This window comes from Bipolaris oryzae (genome assembly GCF_000523455.1).
Source record: "Bipolaris oryzae ATCC 44560 unplaced genomic scaffold scaffold_16, whole genome shotgun sequence".
NCBI lineage: Eukaryota > Fungi > Ascomycota > Dothideomycetes > Pleosporales > Pleosporaceae > Bipolaris > Bipolaris oryzae.
The window spans coordinates 186,842-209,456 of record NW_006911292.1 but is presented as its reverse complement, the minus strand read 5'-3'; the positions used below and the strand labels follow the sequence as shown (position 1 = coordinate 209,456).

The 22,615-nt window shown below is 50.8% G+C and overlaps 5 protein-coding genes across 5 annotated transcripts; 4 read left to right on the top strand and 1 right to left on the bottom strand.

Annotated features, from left to right (window-relative positions):
• Positions 1 to 150: 150 nt before the first annotated feature.
• On the bottom strand, positions 151 to 2,022 carry COCMIDRAFT_85445 (uncharacterized protein; the record flags this gene model as incomplete). Its single annotated transcript, XM_007686161.1, has 4 exons — positions 151 to 286; positions 336 to 1,538; positions 1,601 to 1,938; positions 1,996 to 2,022. The coding sequence occupies 4 exons, from the start codon at positions 2,020 to 2,022 to the stop codon at positions 151 to 153; spliced, it is 1,704 nt and encodes a 567-aa protein (XP_007684351.1).
• Positions 2,023 to 8,446: 6,424 nt separating this feature from the next.
• COCMIDRAFT_2048 (uncharacterized protein) lies at positions 8,447 to 9,879 on the top strand (the record flags this gene model as incomplete). The annotated part of the gene is made up of 5 exons (XM_007686090.1): positions 8,447 to 8,608; positions 8,665 to 8,701; positions 8,751 to 8,818; positions 8,870 to 9,240; positions 9,375 to 9,879. 5 exons carry the CDS (start codon positions 8,447 to 8,449, stop codon positions 9,877 to 9,879), a joined length of 1,143 nt encoding a protein of 380 aa, XP_007684280.1.
• Positions 9,880 to 14,471: 4,592 nt separating this feature from the next.
• COCMIDRAFT_2047 (uncharacterized protein) lies at positions 14,472 to 15,497 on the top strand (the record flags this gene model as incomplete). The annotated part of the gene is made up of 2 exons (XM_007686089.1): positions 14,472 to 14,738; positions 14,802 to 15,497. 2 exons carry the CDS (start codon positions 14,472 to 14,474, stop codon positions 15,495 to 15,497), a joined length of 963 nt encoding a protein of 320 aa, XP_007684279.1.
• A 603-nt stretch (positions 15,498 to 16,100) lies between these two features.
• Positions 16,101 to 18,266, top strand: COCMIDRAFT_2046 (uncharacterized protein; the record flags this gene model as incomplete). Its single annotated transcript, XM_007686088.1, has 2 exons — positions 16,101 to 16,147; positions 16,229 to 18,266. 2 exons carry the CDS (start codon positions 16,101 to 16,103, stop codon positions 18,264 to 18,266), a joined length of 2,085 nt encoding a protein of 694 aa, XP_007684278.1.
• Positions 18,267 to 18,756: 490 nt separating this feature from the next.
• COCMIDRAFT_2045 (uncharacterized protein) lies at positions 18,757 to 22,264 on the top strand (the record flags this gene model as incomplete). Its single annotated transcript, XM_007686087.1, has 2 exons — positions 18,757 to 19,981; positions 20,031 to 22,264. 2 exons carry the CDS (start codon positions 18,757 to 18,759, stop codon positions 22,262 to 22,264), a joined length of 3,459 nt encoding a protein of 1,152 aa, XP_007684277.1.
• Positions 22,265 to 22,615: the final 351 nt, after the last annotated feature.

Genomic DNA, 22,615 nt, shown 5'->3' with positions numbered 1-22,615 from the left:
TGTGAAGAAAGAGATGAAGATGCTTGGATAGGAACGATTGACTTCATTGCTTGAATAGTCAGGGGTTTTATTATGTGTAGAGGCTATGGGTTTGTATAATGGTTGGCTAAGGAAAGGATGGTTGATAGAGTCGTAGAGGCCCAGTGAACATTACAAAGCTTCATGCTGGTGGACGCTGCTGTTCTTTGTCCAGCGACGGAACGTCTTACCCTTCCACCAGAAGAGCAAACCAAATGAACACCAAAGTGTAATCAAAGCTGCGTTAGTCATAATAGGCGGGATGAAGCTGGTGCAGTTAGTGAGTGCTATTAATACAATAAAGTTGCTGAACTTACCCATCGTCCATAGTCCAAGGAGTAATGAACTTTCCCATTCCGTAACCCCAGAGGTTCTTATTCACTGTCACCGCAACGAAAATTGATCCTGCTACAGGCTTGTACGAATCGACAGCATAAGTGGTGGCTATGCCAGGCAAACCAGCGACCTGGATACCAGCGCATGTATATCCAATAATGACAATGACTTGCCACGCCCACTTGCGCTCATACCCAATCGAGACGACAATGTTTCCGATAAGCATGATGATGATATAAGGGATCATAGCCGGCAAGCGCATCTCAGGCTCACGAATGCCATTATTCCTCCTTGTGCTTCGTAACGACACCCAATCACTGAGAGGTCCAGCAGTGAAGAGGCCAATGGTAGCACCAACCATAACGGCAAAATTAGTGAAGCCGACATATACGGGCTTGAAGTTGTACGGTGGTGCGGCAAACACTTGGCTTTGCGTGAGATTGAGCGTGAGAAAACTGGAGCATGACCAGCTGGCGACGAAAGCAGCAAACTCTACAATGGGAAAAGTAAGAAGTTTCCACGGAACCCAGATCTCGAGAAAGATAGTTCGGAAAGGGTTCGCGTTTGGTTGGAATATCCTCCACTGCCATTTAGCAGGTTTGCCCTTGCCGAGATGCGGATCGCGCTGTTGGGTTTCGGACATGGTAAGGTCCTTATTGGCAGTCGAGATGGCGGTCTCGGCCCTCTGGATATCGTTGGCATCCTGCTCAGTATCTGAATTGCTAACTTCTTTCTGAGTGGATGTTTTGATTTTCTCCTCCAGAGACGGTGCCTTTCCTTGGACCTCTTGCACTGGTGCAGCACGCCTGTATCTCGTTTCTGGAAACGCGAAGACGCACATAAGGAACGAGAAACCCAAGAGGGCGGTGTTTAGCCACCAGAAGTCGCGCCACCCGACGGTCTCTGCCATGGACCCAGACACAATCGGGCCGACCATGAGTGAGCCCATATACACCACCCAGTAAAGAGTGTTCCACTTGCCGCGATCATGCAAAAAGAATATATCGGCAATGACCTCAGGCATGGTAGTCTCTGAAGGACCTGCACCGATACCGTTGACGATACACGCGCCCATGAATGCGCCGTACGAGTTTGCCTTTGCGCGCCATATTGATGTTCCAAAATTGATGAGCTGAGACAAAAGGAGTACAGGGCGACGGCCGAAAGAGGAGCTTATGGGAACCCTGACGTATATCCGTTAATCATCACATAAGGTTGACGGGGGGGGGGGAGTCGGCACGCTCACCAGATGAAATTACTGAAACCCAGGACAAGAATACACACGCCTGTGAATTGAACAGCCCCAGCCAAGTCCGTATCGAAAGCTTTCATAAGGGCAGGGAACATTGGGGAGAGAGCCAATGGGCCGAATCCTTGAGAGAATGTAGCTACGGCTGCTGATGCGATTGTAGCCGTCTTCCACGCGGGACTCCAGTTGAGTGGATCGTTAGGGTCATCACTGGGCTGTGGAACCAAGACTACCGCATGGTCGCCTTTCACAAAGTGGTGTGAGCCGACATCAGCCATGACCTCCGTACCGGGGAGAATCTCGGTGTGCAACTCTTCCTCGAGTTGATGTCGCTCCTGAACACTGTCAATAATTCCCTCAACAATAAAAAAAACTAAGAATAGGAATCTTACATCTTCATTGTAGTCGCGAGACGCCATGATGGCGGTATCCAGCCCTGAACCTTCACACAATCGAGGTGGCAATAAGGATGTGTGAGGGTTGTTTGGGACACCTTGTTCACCACGGTTGATTGGGGAGGTGAGGTCTTTGTTTGCAGACCAGTTGTTTCAAGAGCTTATGGTCCAATTAAAGCTATACTGCCCCGGTACAGCTAACCCGGGCGGTTGCTGACAGATACGGGAAAGATTACGCCGCAATCAACTCCGGATGAAATGTCGATATTGGCAGAGGGAAATAAGTCGAAACTCGATGGATGCCCAAAGACAATCCCTTGCGCAACCGACGCTACCTTTGGGGGGTTAGTGGGGATACCCAATGGTCAGGTTGTGCCGTCGTCGCGTATATGTGATGAAATATGTGATGAAATGAAAGATGCACTAAGACAAATCAATGCACCTGTGAAACTGCGAACAGGATGCATGTATCTGATACTGCGAACAGTATACATATATTTGACGTACCGGCCATGTTTTTCATAAGGTCTGGGGCTGACTAAGACGTTCCAGTGCATAGGTGCTTTCAATGATTAGTCAATCTCGAGTTGCACCGAATAGAGGACCGAGCTGGTGTTAAGCCATGACGCGGCAGATGCATGGACACACTCGACTGGCTACAAAGTCTACGCGAGCGACCCAAATGCATTCTAGAGAGAACGCCAATTGGTGAGAATGACGGGTTTGCTCTTACCGCCCCGTCAGTGTGCAATTGCCGAGTTGTAAGTTCAGTCAACTGGCGTACCCGTTGTAAGTAGCCGATGCGGGGAAAGCTGGGGATGCCCGCCAAGAGGGGGCCCAGATCAGCCACGACGCTCACTCTCCCATACAAAAAGTACACAAACACGTGCTGGATAGCCGCAATGTCGGACTGTTTCCTCGGTAGTAATCTTTGCTGACAAAATGACATGTCATAGACGGCACAAGGACCTGCCGTGCCAGCATGTGCGCCAGTTTAACTAGTGGCCTAAAGTGGCGGTTGTAGTAAGATTGGGGTGTGCGGCCCGTGATATGAACATGGCTTTTGGCGGTAAACAAGCAAAAAAAAACGGCCGTGTTATTCTGTGGGGAAATGATGTGCAAGCAAAGAAATCCTGGGGAAATCCTCCTGCTCTATAAGTTTCATTTGCTGCTAAATGCGCTGCATGGGTGCGCTCAACAAGCCTAATTTATTGGGCGTCGAGCTGGACGCCTACCAAGATTAGCAACCAACAAACGTGACGAAACTACAAGACGTACTTCTGAGACTCGACCCCGATGTTTCAATACTCACCTGCATAGCTTGATGTCTCCTTGCACCAGAGATTATGCACCTAAACAATATTTGCCACGTGCTTTTCATAGGGTGAGGGCACATGACAGCTGTCAGCAGGCTGGGCCTCAGCCACACCCATAAGGCTTGCATATACCACTTAGCTTGTACATACGCCAAGGTCGGCCCTGATTCTGGAGAAAGTTAGCGCATCTAGAGACATCGATTGTAGGATCGAGCGCCTCAGGATTGGGGCGGCGTCCGACCAATGGCGGCTGAGTCTCCAAACGCATGTGTATATGCCCAGAATGATCAGCCAGTTTTGGCTGGGCTCTCTACTAGTATGAAACCATAAGAGCGCAAATATAGCGTAGGTATAACGTATGGTCTGTGGCAAAGCACCTGCTTGTTTTGATCACGCCATGTATCTCAACAGAAGATGAGACCAAGAAGGATCTGGGCATTGCATAAAGTGTTTGATACACTGCATACCAACCTATGTTAGTTGGGAATAATATGTGTTCCGTCACAGAAACAGGTTGGCAAGGTGATGAAGTGAGGGGTCGTGCAGATGCATACATATCTAAGTACACGTCGCTATAGCTGAAATGGGTCAGCCTGCAGTTAAGACGGGAGTATTATACTTACAAGGTTATTTTACTGGTAAGGCTCGGGAGTGGCAGTTGCAAATACCGGGCGAGCAGGAAGGCACTATACCTGCTTGGGCGGGAGGCTATACAAGTAGTACCTATAGTAGGTGACATCACTCTCCAGTATTCAGGGTCTTGAACGTCAAACTCGATATACGAGAATTGAATATTGAGTAAAAATATACCCCTCATCAGCTTACAGGTATACAGTGAAAGGTAATGGCAAGGAATACGCACGGTAAATGTGACTATAGAGATACGGAGGTCGCATCCTTTCCCAATAGCTGAGAGTGACATTATGTGATGCGCGATGATGAGAACCAAGTCTTGTTTACTCAGTAGTCTCTTCTTTCTAGTTCTTCCAAAATATTTTAGAACTATACGGTAAGCAATCGTGCATTGAGTATGTTTTATGTTGTGATCATCCAGATGTGGAAATCGTACTTGCTTAGTTATTTTGGATAATGCTACAAGCTCGACGCCAACTTCAGAAGCGAGGTTTTGGAAGCTTACTACTAACTGACTTTACGCCATGGGCATTGTGATTGGCTAAGCTGGCCACGAGGAGGGCATGGCATACATACTGTGTAGTATTTTGTGACTCGTTTCAGTTGTGATAGAGAGGTGCTCAATACTGTGTTGGTTGTAAAGTATTCTCCAACGGGTTGAATGGTTATTGACATTTTTAGTCTTGGATGCAAAATATCGTGACCAAAAACCATCAGTCTCTTTGATAGGGAGAAGCAGGCACAGGAAAAGTTCTAGGTCATTGCATGTTCGCAGGTACGTATTTATGCAACAGATCTGCTGAATTTGATGGAGTATTTAGGCTGTGGTATTGCTTGTGTGAAAAGCCATGTGTATTCCATAGACGAAAATTATGAAAACGCATACGAGGAAGGACTGGTTGGTATCAATTATCAATATACATTCAAGCTGCTATATTTCAGCCCTTTTCAATGACCACCAGGCGCTTTGCTACAGTCTCACCTCGAGTATCATGCCTAGATATTCTTTTTGTTTGAATCTATTTATTGGGCCATGATCTCGAGCTGAGCTGGGTGTAACATGTATGTAGTCTCGAATCTAACCACACACACACACACCATTGTAGCTCAGTCAAAAACCCAGGCAGAGCAAGCAGTCACGCATGTATTGTTCAATTGATGATTGTGGGGGTAAGGCAGCGACAGCTGGTCCAAGTACAAGATCATCAGCCAAGGCGCTACTATGTACTATTCCTTATCCGATACGACCCGATTTCACACAGATTATAATCTCCATACGCAGCATGTATGCAGCCGTGGTGGGCCCATTCTTAACGACCGCTAAGCAATTCTTGTCGAGCCCCATTTCTCCAACTTCTCGCCAAATGTCAGCTCAGCCAAGCAAGAGCCTGTGTCTTATCGTAGACTAGAGGCTTAGTAAAGAACATGCAAACTCAAACTCTATTTTCCGACCGTGGTATGCGATCAGCTATTTGACTACGAACTAACACGATATGGTACCCTGACTATCTCAACAGAGCCATGAGCTAGTCTCGCTACGACAACGCACTGGGCTGAAAAGGGGAACACTCTGTAAGTTCTAATAGATCCACCCAAGTGCGACATTCACCTGACAGTGTCACATCTCTTGAGGATGGTGTGGGAGGAACGGTGGTATTGAACAGCATGGTGCTCAGTGCAGTAGCGCCTGTGCGTTCTCTTGGAACGCAGGGCTTGCATTTGTCATTGTCGGACAATTCTCTTTGCACTTTCAATGGAACAGCAATGGGTTGAGAACGAAGAGGATTCGAGTGTCGTAATCTACGAGGGGGGTTGAAAAGCATTTCAACGGTCTGACAATTCTCCATAGTTTATGGTTTTGGCGACTGTGGAATACAATGGTATCTCTGGTTTTGATTGGGCCAAAAAACCTGTATGCGTGGTGCTGAGGTACGTCCATGGCGAATGGTGGTGGTCATCATGTAGCAAGGGTCTATGTTGACGTCAAACATAAACCGCAGAATATAGTAACCATTCGTAGGGCAGCAATAGCAGAACGTCGAACTACGCCATCAGAATACGAGAACTCAATTGTCTAGCGTACCTTATGATAGGAGTGACACTGATGTCTGCGCGAAGACGTTGGCCCGTTAGTGAACCTAATTGTAGTAGACTGCATGTCGTCCTGTCTGAGACGTGTTTGTGGCACAGCAACAAGTCTTGTATTCCGCCCTTTCTGACTCGATGTTGTGAGACATATCCGGGCCTTCTCTCTTCTCCAAACTCCCACACACCTGCACTAAAGCCCGACGTCAAGTCGGATTTCGCATGGTTGATGGTGTTGAGGGCCGGGTCAGGCGGAATGCCAAGCGTAGATATGGCCCGATGAAACGCTAGGAAAAAGTTCAGGCGACTGAAGCTGTGCTGGTAAGAAGAAGGGTTTCAGCGAGGCGCAGTAGTATGGGCAGCGTGCTAGACCCAGACAAGACGGACATATTCGGACTTGCGGTGCTTCATGTCAGCGTTGGGAGCGTGGCAAGGAGCGATCGTCATCCGAGGCCGTGTGGTTGCGAGGACAGGGCCCGTGAGAACGATTGATGGACATGCCTTGCAGCCCACTTTTGATTGACATTTCGGCCCACGGCAACCAGGTCATCGTCGCTGCCACGTTTTAGGGATCTGTGAGACTCTTTTGGTGTGGAGAAGTGAGGATCATTCACGTGCGGGGCATAGTGCGCGGCAGAAGCGGACTAGCGTCTGGGCGATCCCTGCGACCCCTATCGTCCAATGTCGCTCTTCGTCGTTGTCGTACGTTGGGCGACATGACAACACAGACGATCTCAATATCAGACTCTGACAGATGACGACTTCACCAAGCTTTTGCTCCTGCTCAGATTCCACGTGGTGGAGAAGAGGCCTGTGGGAAAACCTTGTCCAACCTGGGGAATCCAGGTAAACGGCGGCGGCTGCAGCTGGACGAATACGACCGACACCAACCACGACACAGCTGAGCATGTCATGTACGACTACTTGGTATCTGAGTACTTGCATACCCAAACGACGGCCGCCGGCCTTGGTCAGCCCAATGACAGCAGCTGTTCCACAACCAACGGCCCATTCCCACACGGGGAAAGCCAGTCCGACTCGCGTGCCGCTCCTCTGCCGTGTTCATGTCGCCTGCAGGTAGAAGAAATAGGCAAAATGCAACCAGGCCTCCGGGATCGTAATCATCCTTTTGTTCGTTTTGTGTCACCCCAAATCGATCTTTCACATCTTTGAGTCCTGCGGTATGGCGACTAGGTCCTTGGCTAGAGAAGCGTGCAAGTGGAGCGCGCGCCGTCAATGCTGAAGGGCCATGCGCCTTAAGTATATCGCATGATTCTAACAGGTGCTTTGGACGCCTAGTGGCAGAAGGCGCCAAGATGGACCGGCGAACAGCCCACTTCTCTATGTTCTACTACATACGCCGGCCCTAATCTCAGCCAGCCATTGCTCGAGAGTAGCACAGTATACTCTACGTCGAGTATACCCGTATGCCCAGCGCCCACCACCATGGCACAGTTGCATGGCCATCCGGACTTGCACAAGATTTGGGTCAACGAAAACGCACTTTACGAGAATCAGGCTGCCTCTCCGAAGATTTCATTTGAGCGTGCGCTTCTGATCGGTGCGATGGGTATCCTGCTGACGGGTACCCTGCAGCTCGCTTACATGATCCACGAATCGAATCATCCACATTCGATACGCCCTCTCCTGTGATCCTCCAGATCCCGCCACGTTCCTGCATACGTATGTTCGCGCCGAACAACTTGCCTGCAGATCCCTGCGGGTGCCGATTTGCTCTCAAGCCGACCCGAAAGTGGTAATATGTCCAACGGTGCAGACATCCTGAACCCCCCCCCCGGTCATAGCACGGCACAAGCAGCACACAGAGGCGTGCCAACCACAAAATCTCTGGTACTTATTCACCTGAAACAATTTATCCGTCTGCCTACATGGATGGTGACACCATCTTGTTCAAGGACATACCATACTCGTAGCCCGTTGGGAAAAAAAAGTAATTTACCCGCAACCGCAACCGCAGTGAGGTGAGGTGAGGTGAGACTGTGTGTGCAGTTACTGTGCGCAAGCATTCCTACACCCAAGGCACGACGCTCACGGTGTTTCATTCTGCTGTAGATCCCGGCAGCTCCCGGCATGTAACACAAGGCGTGCTAGGATCAACTTCTGTGACTGTCTCACAGTACCTCGTTGCTGCTATGTTTCGAGTCATGGATCCGCGGAAACTTTTCAGGCAGGCCTGCGATCCGTTGGGATCACGGAACTATTGGCAAAGGTTCCCGTCAAGCGGGTACCTGGAAAGCGGGGAACGTGCTTAAGGACGCTCGTGGAACGTCCTTTAACCATGCTCTCACGCTACCCTTGCCTCAGGGACTCGAGGGTAAAATGCTCATGCCTTCCCCACAGGGCTTATTAACAACTCGATTCTCCAGATGCCTCGTGGCTTGCACCATCACACCATGGCTGGATCATTATCTGAAAACTCACGAGGTCGTGAGGCTGTAGTCATCTCCTCCGTCTTCACTGGTCTCGCTCTCATCATCGTCATCCTCCGACTATATACGCGGCTCTACATTCTTCGATGTGCAGGAGTCGAAGACTTGGGCATTGCCCTGGCCATGGTAAGTTGATGAAATGATATCTAAACCACTTGGTGCATCCGCTGACCCATTGCTAGCTCTGCTCAATAGGGCTTACCATCTGCATCGGTATCCGTACGTAGGCATCGTGACTTCATCATGTATTAAGACTGACCCTCCACAGAAGCAGAGTTTGGAATGGGAAAGCACTTTCGCGATGTTTCACAACATGACATGGGAATCTTTTTGAGGGTAGGACTTTGTGTTCCTGTCTCCTTAGCACTTACTAATCAGCCCCCACAGGCCTTTTGGTGCAGTTTAATGGTTTACTACCTATCTCTCGGATTGACCAAAGGATCCATGCTGCTTCAATACCGGCGAATTTTCCCAACAAAGGTCTTCCAAATAGCGAACTGGATCACCATGGCCGTCGTCATCTGCTACACTATTTGGACAGTCTTCTCCAGTATCTTTGCCTGCATACCTGTTAGGGCATTCTGGACCAAGGAGAAGGCTTCGTGTATAAACCAGTTTGCCATGTGGTTCACCAATGCTGCGATTAATATCCTGACCGATTTTGCCATCATTCTTTTGCCGATTCCCGTCATTCGAGGTCTAAATTTGGGCAAGAGGCAAAAGATTGGCCTCATTTCCATCTTTGCAGTTGGTGGATTGTAAGTGGTCTCTCTTGGTTTTCTTGTTCCTTCTTTTTTTTCATACGCGTATGTGCCTGCTGTTACACGACCATGTCACATCCCTTCTACCCTAGAGTTACGTTTGTTTCCTATACTAACGCGAAATCTTGTAGTGTGTGCATTGTATCGATCCTACGCTTGCAGTCTCTTGTCGCGATCTCGAACTCTTCAGATCAAACCTACGATAATCCACCTGCGGCGACCTGGAGTTCAGTAGAAACCAACGTCGGAATTATTTGCGCCTGCCTGCCACTGCTGAGGCCCCTACTTGCGAAGTACTTTCCCAGAGTGTTCCCCTCTCGACACCGTAGCCAGTACTCGCGACCCAACTACCCGGCAGCCTATGGAAGCAAGGGAGGCAGTAAAATACTACGCTCGAAGAATGAATACGTACTGGAAGGGACGAAACGCTCGCGGGAATCCAACGACGAAACACGTGACATTCAAGTTGTCACCGATATACACGTACGAGTAGAAGGTTCCGAGGGTGTGCAGGCCAATGGATGGAAAACACAAACGCCCAATCCCCACTGGGACGATTCTTTATCAGCAAAGGACGCAGAAACAGCGAGCACTACAGAGATGCTTGTCGACGCAGCACCTTTATCCACGCGATAATTCTGAATATTTTTTTATTTCCTTTCTTCTTCGAAAAAAAAGTGATACCATATACTATTTTAACGAGACCTCACGGCTTATCATTAATAGAGCGATTGCATTGCCCATTCCTTCTGGCTGGAAAGGGCCGCTTGTTGTCCGTCTACATGTCGATCGTGTTTGCATAACCGCGTGGTGCCTGGGTTTTGCACGCTTTTGGAATTGTTTCCGACCTGCAAAACTCTGTGGTAATAATAACCCTTTGTGGATAGAAATGCGCACCCGGGATCCCTGGCGGTGGCCTGCATTGGTCGCAATCACCGGCGTAGCCAATCCATCAATCGACTTATGGGATGGACGTTGCTTGGGTTACTAGTACATGGTTTCGTACGAGTTTCTCGTCTCAGCTGGCACGCAATTTCTCGACGATCCTTCGGGACATCGTGCCGAGCTAGAAGGGAACTAGACCTTCTTCCCCACCAACCGGCCCGAAGATTCAACCAGTGTACTTTACTATGGCGTCTGCTACCCCAACCGCATCATCATCCCCTTAATCTGGAGAGCCGCCTGTCCAGGTTGCAAGATGATGTCCAAGCGCGAGAGAGCGAATTACAAGACTCTATATTAACATCCAGCCGCCGGCTAGATCTCGCAGACGTATAATTAGGCCACCCACTTGCAAGGATACCACTGTGTATAAACGCGACATGCAACGTCATGCTAACGCACCAAGTTTCGCATCGCGATGCATAGTTTTGCTAGCGCAACATGAAGTGTGTTTAGGATACCCGTACATCGAGAGTCAGAACGCCACCCAGCCTCTCTTTGAACGTCGGGAGACGAAGAACGATATACTAGCCGACCCTTAATTTGTCCTAAAATATATCTTACGCGCGGGAGAGGGACAAAAGAAGGTTGAAGCGGGAAGTATGCATGCGGTTTCTTCACATGAAAGGGAAAAACATGCGTGCCTATGCAAAAGTACATTTAGAAACACCATGGAAACTTAACTCAGCAAACGCATCGAATCCACTGTGGAGCCCTTTTCTTTGCATAAACCCGGAAATGCCTCAGCCGCAATCCTTCTATCCACTCACATTGGATACCTCTTGGCACGCTGTACAGCTCCTCGGCCCGCGTCACTTACATATCGCGAATGGTACCCAACGAAACCCTACAGCACTGACATGACGGACCCGTTTCCGCGGCTCGAGACCCTATGTGCTTATGTAAGGTAATGGTGCTACACCCAACGGCTGTCGCATCGTTACGTGTGACCAGATGTCCTGGTAGGTGGGTCGCATTGCGTAGCGAGTATACAGTATGTACGTAATCCGACGCCTCTTCCACGACGCCCATCTTCCTCTACAGCGGCGCCACTTCCACTGCGCCGCTCCGCGGCACCCTGAGAAACTCGGATCGCTTCCGGAGGTGACAGCATGTCATGTGCGGATAGCTTGCTGATCGTCTTTACGACCGATATTTGACATTTGCATTTTTTCCTGGAGAGGATCCATTTGGAAGGGTCTGGCCGAGGAGTGGTGGGTCTGGGAGGATCGCCGACAGGGCTTGCTGAGTCGCGAGCCGCGACGGAGTATCTATGGAGATGACTCGGGTGCTTGACAAGAATGTGATGTTGCTATGAGGACATGTTGTTTGCGCAAGTCAAGACTATTGATTTGGGAGGGGGTCGGGGGGTTCAGCTGTAGCGATCGTCAGGGTGATTACATAGATAGAATATTGGTAGGTGGAGCATGTGGAATCGTATCGGATCTCATCTGATCTGATCTCATCTGTCATCTACTGGACAAGATGATCCCCGCGGGGCATGGATGCAACATCATTTTTTTTTCGACTATAGGTATCCTCTAAATGCCAACGTGACGACTCCGCACTGAGGCGTATCGTGAACACGTGCTCGAAAAGCAAACATAAACCCCTTAAAACTGATTGGTAAGGCTTCAAGTCGTTCGTGGCTGTCAAGATCGTCAATGATACCAGCACCCCTTGCTAGCTCAATCTGGAAGTGGAGGTTTGCCGGTAGTACCACCTGACTGCATTGAACTGCCGTGATCACGAATAGTTCCAAGGCGAAGTCGGCGACAAGAGTTAGAGATTTTTGATCTCCACCTCCTCCCTTTGTAAATGATTTATCAGAATGTCCAGTTGACTTCAAGCACGACAAGACGGTCTGCGGAAAGCGCAAGTCCCGTGGCGAGCAAAGATATCTGCAAGTCATGAGTGCCGAGATGGCATTGCATGTATTGTAGATCTGGAAACAATAAGGGGTTGATAGAATGTTTCCTTTGAAACATTGCAGATGATAAAAAGGATGGGAGTTCAAGACTACAATCAGTTTACTACGTAGGTGATGTACATCATTCCTGACCAATTACATCCAATCCTGACATTCTACCCATTTTCCTTCCAAATTTGCACTGCCTAACGTAACACCACCGCAACAGATCTTCCTCTTTCCTCATCCCCCAGCACTACTACTAAGAGTAGCAACTCCCCCGGCCCCCCCTCTCCCCCATGTGATGTACCCTCTTCCCATGTACTTAGCCCTCCTAACTTCTCCTCTCCCGCATAATGACTTTGCTACCAATTATGTACTACGAAAACTCCAGTAATTGTGTCGGACAATGTACAAGTACAAAGTTCGGGACTTGCTATTGGTCCGGAGAATGATACCGAGAAACACTTTAGTGTCCAAAGAAAGGGGGATTACCAGATGGGGATTTTGACGGGAAATATGACAAGGGATGGGGAATTTCCCTTTTGCGGATTGGAAAATGGCAATTGAAGAGTTTAGGTGAGTGATCGTATGGTGTTTAGAAAGGTAAATGGAGGTAGTAATGGGGAATACATGGGTGCTTGTTCTTCTCTCTTGTTTCGGTGACATATCGTATGGAGTACTATCACATGTATTCTGCAACCCCGCTAGCACTGATTTGCTGGATCGCTGCGGCTTTCCCTTGCTGGCGATCTTAGTTGCTGTGGTGATGAGTCAGTGGTGTGCGTTTCCGTGAAGATCGTTGGATGCATGTGTTGTTGGGGTGCTAGGGGGGGCCTTGTGCTATGTGTCACGTAGGTATATGCGGAAGGGGGTGGTTTGATATTATTGTTATCATCATCAGGAAGTGTGGGGTTGGCATTGAGATAGGTGTGGTAGTAGTGAAGTGGTGAGAGAATGGTAGATTTCCGAAAATCGAAAGTAGAAGGCATAGTAGGTCAGTCTCGATTTCTGGGAGCTGCTTGGCCTTTGTTTGATTTAGGGTCACTTTGTTATTGAGACGAATATGAGTGCGCCTCTTGCAACGCTATTGATATAAAATCGATGGTTGTTCCCCCTAGAGTATCGATATTGTAGTAGATCAGATTAGCAGACTCACAGCTTCACACTGCCCTGTATGCTGTTAAGCAAATGGTTGCCATGGTCGCACGACAACTGACACGACGATGGCATATGCTAAAAGTTGACAGAGTGTTTTTCAAGTTTCGTATCGAAACTTGGTGATTTTCACCTCTTTTCTATTGTTCATTGGGAATGTTCTCTTGGTCAAGCTTGTCATGGTCAAGCTTGACACGGTGTGGTGTTGTAGTTAGAATGATGCTGTAGTCGTCTTGATGAATAGATATTAGAGAAAGCCTGGCTTACAAATACATGAGCAAGCACACTGAACAATCTCAGCTCTATCGTTCCGGTGATTCCGACTTAACCACGCCACTCTTGACTGCCGCGATGCTTGTTGGTTTTGTCTAGTTCATGGGGGAATTTCATGTCCCCATAAAAATACTATCTGTGCGGTAAGAACACACCCATGTCCAGATCAGAGATAGAGGGATGAGATCGCGATTACCTGAGCATAGCATAAGCCAAGGGGTGGAGAGAAAATATGTTTGTAACTCGTGATGCGCCAGTAGAGTCTGATGCCTAGAGCCCGGGGCAGCCTATCGGCAGAGGATGAGGCCATTTTCGGTATTACTGTTCTTTGGCCAGAGCTGGAGAAATTGTATGTACAAGTCAACTCGACCAGCTCATGCAAGCAAGCAGTAGTGTAGTCGGTATCCTATCCACTGATCACCAGAGCTAGGGTCGGTGAGATGGGTACCTCGGCGGGCCTTTACTAGACGGGCCCTCTGCAGGCCCGCCCCGCAGGCACCGGTTCACCAGATATGCAGGCAAGACTGGTCACGATTGCTGGACCAGCCGGCCGGCCAGTGAGGTTGGCGGACGACTCTGGGGAAGCAAGGCAAGCGAGTGCAGGCGAGTTGGGCTGAAACATGGGCTGCGTTTCAGTCGAAGCTTGGTGTTGCTGGCAGCGAGGGCATGGTGGGGCACCGCTCTTTGCCCCTCACTCTCACCGCAGGCCAACTCTCTTTCTACGAAGACGGAACCGCTGCTGTCTAGTCTACGTAAGTTGCTATTGCCCGGGTTTATTTATTTGGCCTTGCTCCCATCTAATCTTCTATTCCCATCCAGCAGAAATCCATCCACTCTTCCGCGACAAATAAGCTGTGTTGAGCATCATCGTCATAGTTAGCCCTCCTACTAGCAACCCCTCGAGCTACGTCAACACCAACAACAACAACACCGTCCCGACGTCGCCATGGTTGAGCGTGCGAACCGCCCTTCTGCGCTAAATGCGCCCGCTGCTACAGGTCCTAGTCCCCAGGTCGACATTGTGGGAGAAGCCGGCAGCCAAAAGGTGGTTGCAAGACTACCATCTGGAGAGAGTGTCGAGGTACTGCTCTATGGAGCCACAGTCACCAGCTGGAAGAGCAATGGCGGCCGGACTGAGAATCTGTGGCTGAGCGAAGCCGCCGACTTGACGGGCAAGAAGCCAGTTAGGGGTGGAATCCCTGTCGTGTTTCCGGTATGCATATATATATATAGCTGAGTTTGGTAACGAGCAAGAGTAGCTAACGGCTGTCGTCAGGTCTTTGGCCCACCACCCAAGGAAGGCCACCCCACGTCCACGCTTCCCCAACACGGCTTCGCTCGAGGATCACGATGGGAGTTCATGGGCAAGTCCACAGCCGAAGATGCTCTCGACTCCAACTCGGTCAAGCTCGACTTTGGCCTCGATCGCCAGGCACTCAGCGAAGAGTCGCGCAAGGCATGGCCCCTCGACTTTGGCCTTGTATACAGCGTCACACTGAGCAAGGACAGCCTACAAGCAGTGCTCACGGTCCGCAACGAGGGCGAGGAGAGCTTCGAGTTCCAATTCCTGCTGCACACGTACTTTAAGATCCAGGACATTTCCAAGGTTGTGATCACTGGCCTTTCCGGCACAGAGTACATTGACAAGGTTCTCGACGCGTCGATACACACGCAGAGCGATAACCAGCTCAAGATTACGGGCGAGGTTGACCGTGTCTACAAGGACATCAAGCAGGACACGACGTCGATTGTCGAAGACGGCAAGCCCCGCTTCGACGTCATTCGCGACAACGTCAAGGACACGGTCACATGGAACCCGTGGATTGAAAAGGCAAAGGCCATGGGCGACTTCTCGCCCGATGACGGTTACAAGAACATGGTGTGTGTCGAGGTTGGCGCGGTGGATGGCTGGCAGAAGCTGGAGAAGGGCGAGGTGTGGGAGGGCGGCATGTTGCTCAAGAGCCACCTGTAAGCAGGTTAATACGTCTGGAGCGCTAGGTAGAAAGTCGACCGAGGGATAACAGATGGTCGCTCAGTTAGCTGTACCAATGAACCACAGAATATTGCAGAATAACAAAAACAAGCAGCAATTGCTGCCCAGCGCCAGGATGGTCATGTCGGTAAGCGGTGTGAAGACAGCGGACCCTAGGCTGAGATAACCCTCGAGGCTCTGGGTGTCTGGCTGGGAGGTCCCTTGCCCACCCGTTCCACACTTTTGACCCCCACCAAAACACGGAAGCTGTCCAAACAACAACACACCATGTCATGACAACAATCAGCGCTATTGGTATCAACCGGTCATGTTCAGTCTAGAAGCCGCTCGCGAAGTAGTTCGCATCCCGCACTGGTACTGCCTTGACTGACGCTCTGGAGCTTCGATCGCTGTCGTATAGATAGCAGTAGTAGCTTCCCCGCATAGTCGCAATAAAGTGGTGCGACGACACATATCAGCGTTTTTCCGCTCAAGGCGATTACGTCGGCATTTTGTTGACGTAGCGACAGTCAAACGTGCCTTCACTGCTTGCCTACTGGTACACCACTGCGCGTCCGGCTGCGCTGTCTGGACAAGCAAATCATGTCCCTCATACCCTATGGTCCGGCCGAGTCCCGGGAAATTGTCCTGTAGGTCATATCATCCCTCGATATCAATCCACGCACCGTATACCACCACAACCAACAAGCCGGCACTGACACTGTCTTCAGGCGCCACGGTTCTGCCGTCGTCGTATACGACCAAAACTCGAGGCAGCTCTCCCTCCGTGATGCTTCGCACGCAACCAACATTGACTCGACGTCATGTCCCTTTTGTCACCGAGCCTACCGCCCACCCTCGCCACATGGCAGCGACGATAGCGACGAGCATGAACACAATGCGCCGGGCGCTTCCACAGACAATGGCTTCGTCAACCCGGCATACTTCCAGATGCTCCGCCGCAGTCAGCCCACATCTGCTGAGACGTCGCGACCCCCGTCACCGCATAAACAACTAGCACCTGCGCCTGGGCGCATGACTGGCTTCGGTGCACCTCAAAGGTCCGAGTTTGTTGCAAACACGCCGGCTCAGCCGCAAAGAAGCCAGGGCATATCAGCGCGGGCTTTCAGTCCAAACTATTTCAAGGATTTCTTTATAGAGGAGCGCGAGTTGGGTCGGGGAGGGAAAGGCGTCGTCCTGCTGGTGCAGCACCAGCTCGATGGGGTCAAACTTGGCAAGTTTGCGTGCAAGCGCGTGCCAGTGGGTGACGACCATGAGTGGCTAGAAAAGGTGTTAGTCGAAGTCCAGCTCCTGCAAACCCTATCGCACCAAAACCTGGTATCATACCGTCATGTGTGGCTCGAAGACTATCAGATTTCGAGCTTTGGACCGAGCGTGCCATGCGCCTTCATCCTCCAGCAGTACTGTAACGGCGGAGACCTCCACAGTTACATTCTCGATTCGGCAAAGCAATCAGTTACAAAGGAACAGATGAAGGAAAGGCTCCGGAGGAGGTCAAAAGGTCAACTGGAAGAACCAGAGAACCTGCATGGGCCGCGTAAGATGCCTTTTGAAGAAATTATTTCCTTTTTCAAGGACATCACGGCTGGCCTAAGCCACCTTCATGCAAATGGCTATATTCATCGAGACCTGAAACCAAGTAACTGCCTACTCCACCAGACGGGGCGTAAAGTACGAGTCCTGGTCAGCGATTTTGGCGAAGTACAGTCGATGAATACGACGAGAAACTCGACGGGTGCTACTGGAACCATTTCATACTGTGCGCCTGAAGTTCTCCGTCAGGAGCAACCAGGGGGTGCATTCGGCAACTTTACCACCAAATCGGATATTTTCTCCCTTGGCATGATTGTTTATTTCATGTGCTTTGGAAGACTGCCGTATCGGAACGCCGATGGCATTGATGAGGACAGCGAAGATCTTGATGAGCTGAGAGCCGAGATTTCGACGTGGACCGGCATAGACGACGAGCAGCGCGTGCGCTCCGACTTGCCCGAGAAGCTGTACAGATCACTCAAACGGCTTCTTGCCCTCGACCCCGAAAATCGTCCTGGCGCCGAAGAAATTCTGCAAGTACTCAAGTCGCCGCTGGTGTTCGATGAGTATGCTACATATGCCAACTCACCCGCAGTTGACGAGTTCAGCCCTCGCATCTCCCGTGCAGATACACCCAGTCCGGCTCCGACGCAAGCGAGCAAAAAACGCACTTCGGTCAACTATGCCCGTCCTGGGCGATCGAACCTCAGCGCCACGGTCATGGACCGGACACCCAGCCCCCCAGATACACCGGCGATGCGGAGAGAACCGTCTGGGGATGGAGCTGTCATTCTCAGAAGGAAGGTAGACCTTCGGCCTCCATCCTCATCAGCCGAAAGAACTCCGTCGCCGCAGCGGCTCATGTTGCCTCCTCCACCACCGACCGACATTGTGTCAAGATTGTATGGAGCATCCGGGCACCCTGTGGCGCTTGGACTCACAAAAGTGGCTTTGTTTTGTGCAAAAGCGTTTAGTCTTCTTTCACCCTGTCAACCGTTTGCGGCCGACGCTCGCGTTCTGTACCCGCTGCTCTGTCTAGCATCGATTGATTTCCTGCACGTGAGCTGGGTTGGACGGCTCATGGGCAGAGAGTTTAGTCTGGGCGGATTGGGCGCGTCACTGGTGCTTTTGATGGTGCACGTGATTGTGTTGGGGACGACATTGAGGTGGGATAAACTTTGTGAAAAGAGAGGGATGGTCTGGGACGCCCTCTGAGGATAAGCAGTGGCAGTGAGGACGTGTGCAAGACATAAGCGGTAGGATTGATTCCAATATGACCATGCATTACTGTACCATACCCACGAGAACAAAGCAATCAAGCGACTTCACTCTCCATGCTCCATCTTCTCGCAGCACTGTCACGTGCCAGCGCGACGCTGATGACGATGTTGCACGCCTTCTTTGGGAGAGGGGCTGGAGAGCCAATCAAGGCCGACTGGGCGTGGGTGGGGCTCGGATACGTTAGCGTTGTTTTGGTAAACACGCCCTCCCGCTTCATTCATCTGCGACACTGCATTGCACCTTCCAACACCAACACGCGCTCCCCAAGCCATCTTATTCCCTTGGGCCGGCCTTTTTGGACACGGTAGCGTGTAGCTTCACTAGTCTTTACGAAGCATCTCTTCTTGTCCCTATATACGTGTTTTACGACGCGCCTTGATCATCCGCGACACCAACGCTGCCATCGCAGCTTCACACATTGGACATGCAGTCTTCTCCTCCCACCAGCGACGGGAAAGCACGCGCAATCCGCGAACTTTCTCGCAGCCTAAGTCACAGCCCAAGAAACATCGAGTCACCATCACCATTGCCAACAGACTCGAATCCCACCCAACGATCGGGATTCGGCGGCACTGACACATCCCAATTTTGGGACAACCCGGACATTGTCCACTCGACACAGCACAACATTGTAGACGACACAAATACGCTTCCCAAATTCCCCCGCATTCGCTCCACCGCGAAGAAGCAGAGTGCCTGGGCGCCCTTCCGCTCCGAGCAGATCCAGCCTGACACATCCATGGTAAACAAGGAGTTCCTCGACTTCGACCACTCCATTTCCGACGAGGAAAGCATGGCTGTGGAGCAAGCACGTGGTGGTAACCGCAGCAACCGCGGCACTCCTAGCAAGATTAGCTCCCCGTTCAACAGCCTCTATGACATGACACCCCTCACCAACAGGTCGCGTAAATCACACATGGCAGACACGAGCAGCCTTCGACGCGACGCGGCAATCCGACGCGCCTCCCGCAATGACCTCGACACAATTTCACCTCGTCCTTCGAGCAAGCGCAACTCGCCAGCCCTGGCTAAAGAGGACCGCAAGCGCAACTCTCTTTCACAGCTGCACGCCAAACTGTCTGAAGATGAGTCGTCGTTTATGGACCAGCGACCCCCGACAGTCACCATTGACTCCACCAAGAATTCACGTTGGGGTAACCGAAGCCGCCAGGCATCACTTCAGATTGATGGCAACGCCGATACCCTGCAAAGCAAAGGAACCCCTCGCTCGAGGCAAAATACCACACAAAACGCGACTGGCCAGTCGTTTATCCTTCCAGATCTTCCTAACCTCACGGAGCTGGTCTCTGGTGTCTTTGACGATGGTACTCCAGTCTTCTCAAAGACAACGACTTCACGATCACGCTTTTCTGCCCCTCCAAACGGTGGTCGCCGACCATCATACTTTCCCGTCGAGGGTGTCCCAATTCCCGACGAGGAAAAGGCCATCTTTTCCGCGCTTCAACAGTTGCAAGAGAAGCTTGCAGAGATGGAGCACGAACGGGCGGAGCAAGAGAAGAAGATTGAAGAGCAGGATCTCGAGTTGATCGAGCTGCGAGCCACGGCACAGGCCCAGGAGAAGCTACGTCGAAGCGACAGTGCGCAGGATTCAGACGCTGGAAAGAATAGCTGGAAGATTGAGAAGACGCGTAAGTAACGCAAAGTTTGGAAATTAACATCAATACTGACAATTTTTAGGACTTGACGCTACCGTACAAACACTCCGAACCAGGATCGATCGTGCCGACCGAAAAGTTGCTGTTCTGGAAATCGAGAAGAAGCGTTTGAACACTGAGAAGGAGAGCATGGCAAACCAGCTCGGTGTTGCTTTCCAGACATGTGAAGAGCTCAAGAACGAAAAGAGCGCCCTGAGCAGTGAGAATGAGGAGCTTCGCCAGGAGGTTGAGACACTCCGTTCAGAGAACGAGGCCCTACGTGATCAGCTCGATCACGACCAATCCCAGCACCGAGAAGAAACCACTCAGCTCCGACGACAGTTCGACCAGGCCGCAAATGCAACTGAAAAGGAAAACGCCAACCTACATGCGGAATTGGCTCGTGTACGCGCACAGCAGGACGAGAATACTCAGCAACTTAGCCGCAGAGATACAGAATTGCGACGAGTACGCCAGGAGCAGGCTGAGTTTGCTCGTCTGAAGTCAGAACACGATTCTCTCAGGTCTCAGCTCGCAGAGATCAAGGCTAGGCGGGAAGAGGATGCTCAACGCTGGGCTCGCTTGGAGTCTTCTCTGCGTAGCAAGGTTGATCGACGTGATGAGACCATCCGACAGTTCCAAGACACTACTCAGGAGCAGACAACTGAGGCTATGCGCCTAGACAACGAGAATCTCCGTATCGAACTTCAGGAGCTCCAGGCACAACAAGACGAGGAATACGAGCAATGGGCAAGGAGAGAGGCAGAGCTGCAGCGAAAGATCCAGTCGCGTGAAAGGGCTATTCGGAGGACTCAAGAGCCAAACGATGGGCCTCAAGAGCAATTGCAACGGAGACCCAGCTACCGCCGAGAAGATACGCGCACACGCATTAAGAACCGTGTCCAGCAGGAAGTTCGCAACAGCAGGCTTGCAAACGAATCCCAGCAAGAAAGCCCACGAAAGTCGTTCACTGCTCATTCAAGGTTCTCCACTCGAAGTTTCTCTGCACCAATTATTACCGACAAGCATGCACGTGTAGAAAGCGAGGTTGAGTCAACTACCGACTTGTCTCTTGCGCCTCGTTCAGCCCTTCGTATCTCACGCAACAGCCACTCTGCCAGGCAGACCTCAACTATCCAGCCTCCTGCAGATTTGGATCTCACCGAGTTGAGCTACATTGATAAGGATCAAATTGCTCAGCTTCGACGTCGCCTAGAGGAAGACCGAATTGCAAAGCGTGAATCTGCTCTGGTAGATGAGGTGACTCGCGATGACACTGTCCGCTCTCAGCGTCAGACTCGTGAAGACACTGTCCGATCAGTGGCCTCAGCTAAGAGCGAACGTCGCCCTTCTCTCGTCCGCAAGTCTTCGCTCAAGGATACCACACAACGCACCAACAATACGCAGTTTGAGGAAGACACTGGTAACTTTTCCAACTTTGACGCGGAAGGCGATGCTACACAGACGAAGCAATCTGCTTTCGACGCTTCAATGGTTAGCAACACGAGCCGAAGGCGTCGCAGTGCTCCCACTGAGATGACATCGGCTTTCATTGTTCCAGACATTAAGCTCAGTACATCAAAGCAGGCTACGACCACTACCAGCATGCAACGAACACTTCTCAAGGAGCACGACAACGCCAACTGCACCTACTGCCGTCGCGAAGGATACACCACCGCCACCGATGCTCTCCACGTACCTAAGCTTGTTCCAGCATCTGTACGCACTGCGGATGATGTGGACGCTACTCTCCGTCCCGTACAATCGCCAAAGGAAGCCCTTGCGCTTGTAGTAAAGGGAATGAACGACGAGCGTATTCACTTGCATGCTGAGTTGGCCGTCCAACGCGCCTTGCTTGAGCAACACGACCCCAGTCTCGGACAGCGCAAGCGTATTGCAATCAACGAAGCAATCCAGGATCTTCTCCGCCGAATCGACCATCTCGACAAGCAAATCTACCGCCTCCACGATGTGCTCGAGGGCCAACGGGCCGATGATCTGACTGAACAAGATGTCGAGGAGCTCACTGGCCAAATCCCCGTCGAGGAAGAGAAGACTGGTCAAAGCGAGAAGAAGGCCAAGAAGGTTACTATCCGCAGCTTTGTCGACGAAGACGAGAGCGTCGAGATTGGTCGAGGTCGCTCAGCCAAGAACGGTGGCGCTCACGACGAGGAAGACGACGACGACGATGAGACGCACGAGCTTCCTTGGGAAGGGTTTGGAGATGACTCTGGTCCCGAGGGTGATGCTAGTTTCTCGGCTATGGCATTCACCTAGGTTTGGTTGATTGATTGTATCGACCAAAACTTGCCTTTACTTCTTTTCTTTTTCTTTCCTTATTCCCTTCCTTCCTCTGAAGCGGGGATCGGGATATTGTTTGAATAGGAATAGGGATTCATTGAGGCGTTATTTTGGATGTGCGGTTTTACACATGGAATTTCCGGATTAACTCGGACTTGGGGGTTTTTGCATTTCAAATGGGTATGGGATGGGAGTATTGGCGTTTCTTTCTTTGTATCCTTTACTCCATTTCTTGTTGAGTCAGGATTTGTTCTTCTCTTTTTTATCCTTCCTCGTGGAGATCTTTCTCTTATTGTTGGCTCGCTCAGCTTACTTTTCTTTCTCCTT